This window comes from Convolutriloba macropyga, unplaced genomic scaffold, assembly GCF_964194025.1.
Source record: "Convolutriloba macropyga unplaced genomic scaffold, txConMacr16.3 SCAFFOLD_632, whole genome shotgun sequence".
In the NCBI taxonomy this organism is placed as follows: domain Eukaryota; kingdom Metazoa; phylum Xenacoelomorpha; order Acoela; family Convolutidae; genus Convolutriloba; species Convolutriloba macropyga.
This window is the reverse complement of record NW_027450727.1, coordinates 64,043-69,991: the sequence shown is the minus strand read 5'-3', so window position 1 is coordinate 69,991 and position 5,949 is coordinate 64,043. Positions and strand designations below refer to the sequence as shown.

Sequence of the window (5,949 nt, the reverse complement as noted above, 5' to 3'; positions counted from 1 at the left end):
GAGCCAATGTCAGACAATTTGCACCTATTGTGAAGAATTACAAAAGAACTTTCCTTGGAAATTTTTTAGAAACAGATTCGGTCATTGAAAAAATGGCTGTTTCTTTTCCAAAATGATTATAAAAGCTAGCAATTTTAATGGTTGAAATTATTCTGAGAGAAGCTAATTGATTTTGTTTGGCAACCTGAAACTTGTCTATCGTAACTCGGTTTCAACTGTCTAATATAAGTATCCAATGATAAATCAAAAATTAAAATCTGGAGCAAAAAATCTATGCTTTTAACTTAGACATATTGAAGTACTGACCTTCGGCACTCCTTATAATGATTTCTCACCTTGACCTAAAATTTTTGTTTGGATTAAGTAGAAATTGAGTCAAATTGAACAGTCTATGGTTTAAGCTGGACCGGTTATTTGAATCAACTCCAAAAGAACTTGATGCCGAATTGATTGGAGAAAAATAAATGTACTAAATGAATTAAAGCGTTGGAAATTATCTATAAGCATAAGTTACCTAAATAGTCGAAAACAATATCTAAATGGTTAGCGTCATAATTAGGCAAGAAAATCATGGAATGACATTTATGTACTCTCTAATAGGCAGTTTGTCAAAAAGTGATTGATATTTTATAGCTATTGACAACATCATTTCCTCAATGACAATGACCTTTTGATTGACGAACGAAGCTGTGAAAAGCGACTTTTGAGCGAGGTTGGGTCCGACAATTTCTTCACGCCGCTTTTGTCGAATCGGGGTGGGTTTTGATGAACTGAATTGAACTTTTTGGGTGTATCTAGCTTGTCAAAGGGTATTTGAAAGTATCCCCGTTCGTCTCGTGGGCAAACGACCGAAATGCTTCCTATTTCTTCGTCTTTGGACCCGCGGCGGATTTTAAGGGAAAACCGACCAGCGAACTGCCTTTTGAAGTGTGAAGAGTTGGGTTCCTCAACAAGTGGTACGAAAGCTTTTGAACCGGTTAGTATTAAATTCTGGTTAGTTTCTTCCGGCGGTTGGTGATATAATGTGCTATTGTTAAATTCTGGATTATGAATAGTTGCGGACCGATTCATAACCAAAGATTTCATCGGTCTGGTGTTTAAATGATTCGTGCCAACATTTGATGACGTCATATCCAACGTACAAGTTTTATTTTGACAAGATTTTCGGTTTTCCGCATAACTCCCATTAGTTGAAGACCCATTGGACGAATACGAAGCTTCCGCAAAGCTGACACAAAAAATGCCCGAATCCGCTTTTCCGCTATCTGTCTTTGTCGTCAACAAACCTGCGGGTTTCGGATCCAGAGTTTTGTCTATGGTACTGTAAACATGATTTGATCCCTCATTTTCGGATATCTGGGATCCGCATGACGGTTCGGCTATGTGAGACGGGTTTGGAGAGCAAACGGGTGAGTCGTAAATTTGGGTAACTTTATCGGGTGCAAAATTTTCGGGTAAATCAAAGCGGAGGGTTTCGTATGTATTTACTGTGAGGTCTGAATAAGGTCTGACGCTGTTTCGAAACGCCGTCGGGTTTCGTTTGGGTTCCTTCGATATGTTTGGAAGTTCTTTCTCGTTGGTTCTGGATGACTTGAAACACAAAACTTCGGGCAAATCTATTTGCGAAAATTGATATTCTTTTCCCCGTGATTTTGTTCTTAGAAAGTCTGGATTGACTAGGGTATCCTTTCTTAAAGCACTGCTGGATAATAATCGGAGTGGATGACTTTTGTCAATTGAGGAGTAAGGGGGTGATTCTTTCAGATCCGAATCCGAGCCCTCAATGAAAGCCTCGTCGTAATTATCATTATCCTGGTCTTCAAGATCATCTTCCATTAAATCTACGTTTTCGTTCATTTCTAGATCGTCATCACTGAAAAGTTGCTCCATATCAATTGAAGGGAACCTCCCACCGGGAATGTAAATAGGTTTGTATGATTCCATAGTCGAAGTTGAACTTTTTAAGCTAAAATCGTTAATAGAGTTTGAAATTTTCAGAATTGATGACTCGTTCTGGGCTCTTTCAATGCTTGGTCGTTCTTGTACTGCGTCGATATTATCTTGACTTCCGGTTAAGAAAACATCGTCATAAATGTGTGATTGCATTATGGTACTTTCGGAAGAGCTCATAAACTGCGTTGATTCGGAAAGAAACTGCGAAATAGAATGATGAAGTTTATCTCTGGCAAGGCTCGGCTTAATCCGGTGGTCGGAAACTTCGTTTAAAGACTCTTTTGTCTGGTTGTGTTGGTTGTTCACACGTGTTTCAATTTGGCGCCTCAATTTTTGCCACGCTTCCGGAAGTTGAGCTGAATCAAGCGCCAAAAAACGACTCAAAGTTAGCCCAAAGTCGTCACCTGTATGAACAAGCTGGTTCGGGTTCTGGTTCATTAATTTGGTGCCCACTGGTTGCATACAAGACATAGATTAAGTTAAGGAAAAAGTCTGCAGAAATTGAATTCAGGGGTTTAATTAAACAATGGTTACGCAATATCAAGTACTTTTTATCAAAAGGAAAATCAGTAATTCCAATTTGATAATTATTTTTATAGCAACCCGTACCTTAGTGTCATGCTAGATCAGTACTGAATCATTAAAAATTACATTCTGGATTTTTGGATGACCCTGTTTCTGATCATGTCACTGTTAAAAAATTACAGAGCAAATTCCAGAGTGATTCATTTGAGTGATTCTGAACAACTTCTTTGCATAATTTTATACAGACGGGTTTCTTTCTTGACATAAGTAACACTTGAAGGACTCTCTATGAGCATTAGTAATTACCGCCTGGCTTTTATCTGTTCGCGCGTAATTACCGCCTGGCTACTATCTGTTCATGCCTAATTGCCGTCTGGCTTTCATCTGTACATGCATAATTATATATACATGTAATTGGGCCTCTGAACTTGCTTATTTAAAGATGAAAAGTGAATAAAGTGAATTGAATTGATGAAATGATGAAATCATGAAATGATGAAATCATGAAATGATGAAAATGCTGCAAATGATGAATAACAATGTATTAATAACGAACTAATAATTGGTTTTAGTTTCAGTTTGTTTTAGTTTTAGTTCTGCCTCTTTTTCACGAATTTTAGGCTTTCTGGATCATAAAACTGCTCCACAGAATATTTCCTGGCTGTACTGGTCTTTTCCCGTCTCTGGCTGAATTTTTTCCCAGGCGCCATCGTTGGACGCCATCTTCTCGAATTGCTGTTGACCTGTGACAATCATACTGGAGACAACAGACAGCAGCTGCCCAACTTCTAACCAGTTTTGAGAATTGTTCTGGATGAGAACATACACCTGAAATGGAACGAAGAAGCAGACGGGAGTACATAAAGAAGTACATACATAAGGAAGACATAAAGGGGAGGGGGGGGGGGGGTATTCATCATAGAGAGTTGTGAGTGGTATCATTAGAAAGCCCGTCCAGCGAAGAATATGGAATTTAAAAGATTTAACACGGGGGAGGGGGGGTATTCATCATAGAGAGTTGTGAGTGGTATCATTAGAAAGCCCGTCCAGCGAAGAATATGGAATTTAAAAGATTTAACACGGGGGAGGGGGGGTATTCATCATAGAGAGTCGTGAGTGGTATCATTAGAAAGCTGAGATGATGGCAACCGACAATGGCACGTGGGAAAAAGTTCAGCAAACGGAAGGAAAAGATTAGGACAGTCAGGTGTGACCTTGTGGAGTGTTGCATTACTCAGAAACGATAATATTTGAAACAATGTGCCGATAAATTGGGATGGGCAATGTGCTAGGCGCTGGCGGCGGCGGCGGCGGCGGCGGCGACTGCTTCTGGGTATTCGGAAGCGTGTATTCGGAAGCGTGTATTCGGAAGCGGATCCGCTGGACCTGAATCGTACTATTAGAATGCAATAAGAAGAAGCGGAATAACGATTTTACTATTTTTATTAGCTTACTAGAGGCGGCCATTTTGACATGTCAAATTTTCGAAAATTTGCGTTTACGAAATTTCTCTGATTGTATTCTGTACATGATAAAAACCATGTCAGACTGTACAGTGAATAAGCAGGCTGTTATTACTTCTTCACAGAAAGCAACCAGGCAGTTATTACCCATGCTCAGTTGAGATAGATATTTGATCTCAATGCCGTCAGTCTGTCAAGTGAAAAAAACCTCAAATACTCTTAGATTTTCCTGGTTCAGTGCTGGTGGAAGAGTTTTCTCATGTTTCAGAACTGAAATGCTCTGAGACCAAAGTACGGGAATGTATGACCCCAAAGCTTAAAAAACTAATTCTCCAAAGGTCCTGAAACCGAGGTCAATTAAAGCAAACAAATTGATTAAAATAATACAATAAACAAGAATTTTTTTCTGAAATGCGCAGTAATTTTGCTGTCGAATTCTTAGGAGAGGGATTATTGTAATAATTCAGGGAAAAATGGTTTATGGAAAAAGTACTATGGGAACCGAACTCAAATTGAGCGAATAATGATGAAATAAGGAACTTATGTAGCGTTATAAGGATGTTAATCCATGCGTAACTATTTGAACAGGAACGAAATAAATGTAAAATTTTGTCAAAAACGAACTAAATTTGTAATTTGAACAGAAAACAAATAATAAATAAAGTTCAAAACTCGGAACAATTATTATTATTATTATTATTAAAAGGAAAGCTATATAACTCAATATAGCTATCAGACTTTTCGTTCTGTTTTGTTCTAGAATTGTCAAGAATGTTTATTAAATTAAAACCTTGTTGCGATTTAATACAACATGATTCAGCACCCCCACTGTCTTTAATAATATGCGGGGTAAGTATGGTTTCGCCGACTAGTTATCCCTAGTTATAACTTTGTAAGAACCAAGGAAGGTGATTAATCCTGAAAGGAAAATAAAACTACGAAACAGACCCCAATAGAGCGAGTTATAACTTATCTGATTTCACCGACAATCACTGGCGGATTTATAACTAGTCTGGGTTATAACATTGACCGAATGACTGGCTGTTTATGATAGTTAAAACCAGGAATTATTAACCAAAGTACTCCAGCCAAAGGAATTTAAACTATGGAAGTTGCCAAACCAAATAGAGTAACTCAACGGAACGGAAAATCAAAGCGTGCAGTTTAGCGAAACTCGTTCGAGTAATCTATAATATGTTGAATTTATAGCCTAGTTTTGGTTTTGGTTAGCAGAGGTTATTTATGGTCACAACTTGTCTATATGTACGAACTATACCAATGTTTTAATAGAAATTTTGGTACTATCTTCAAACAATGGTAGTATACACGTTTGATTTTGTTTATTTGAACAGAAAGACCGCAGTTAAGTGTGATATCATCTAAAAGTACGTCAAAACTCAACAAAGTAGAGAAGTTTATTTTCGTTTTTAAAAAGTTAAGTAAAAGATTTTACGCACAAAAGTAATGGGCAAATATTGAGTATTGGTTTAATAAACAATATTTACCAGGTAAGCTAAATATATACACAATCAAAGTTGAAAAGAGCTTTTGCTTGATTCACAGACGTTTTTGGTTAAACAAATTATGCAATTTAAATATAACGAACATATTGGTAAATATAAATGATGATAATATTGGCGCTGTGTTCTTCTTTAATTTAATATCAGAACTTATATCTAATATGGTAATACACATTATAACTAAGTTATAAATTTGATAAACGAGGCCAACGCACCAAAACCGATCCTCAATTGAAGTCATTAAACCAATAATTTTAACTAGTGGTTATAAACGATGGTAATAACGAGAGAGAATTGTTTAGTTGATTAAGTCGGTTTACGAAACCACTCCTTAATTTACCAAAATTGGTCAGTTTAATCACAATAATTTGTTAATTCGTTTCAAGTTGAAATTCATCGATTCGAAATTAAAAATCAGCCGCCTTTGAATAGAATAAAAGAAAGTCCTCTTTTGTATATGCGCAGCTGCTGAAACGATATCGATTACA

At 37.0% G+C, this 5,949-nt stretch overlaps 1 protein-coding gene across 2 annotated transcripts; it reads right to left on the bottom strand.

The window, feature by feature from the left end:
* Positions 1 to 461: 461 nt before the first annotated feature.
* On the bottom strand, positions 462 to 5,425 carry LOC142356105 (uncharacterized). 2 transcript variants are annotated; one of them, XM_075408073.1, is made up of 2 exons: positions 4,229 to 5,425; positions 462 to 2,562 (listed from the first exon to the last, which is right to left on the bottom strand). In XM_075408073.1, the coding sequence occupies exon 2, from the start codon at positions 2,422 to 2,424 to the stop codon at positions 646 to 648; it is 1,779 nt and encodes a 592-aa protein (XP_075264188.1). In that variant the 5' UTR covers positions 2,425 to 2,562; positions 4,229 to 5,425; the 3' UTR covers positions 462 to 645. The 2 variants fall into 2 exon arrangements, with proteins under 2 accessions (XP_075264188.1, XP_075264189.1); XM_075408074.1 differs by having other exon boundaries at positions 4,250 to 5,425.
* Between the last annotated feature and the right edge of the window lie 524 nt (positions 5,426 to 5,949).

Bases quoted from the DNA above. Each gene is read 5' to 3' on its own strand.
- LOC142356105 (XM_075408073.1), bottom strand. From the start codon at position 2,424: ATGTCTTGTATGCAACCAGTGGGCACCAAATTAATGAACCAGAACCCG.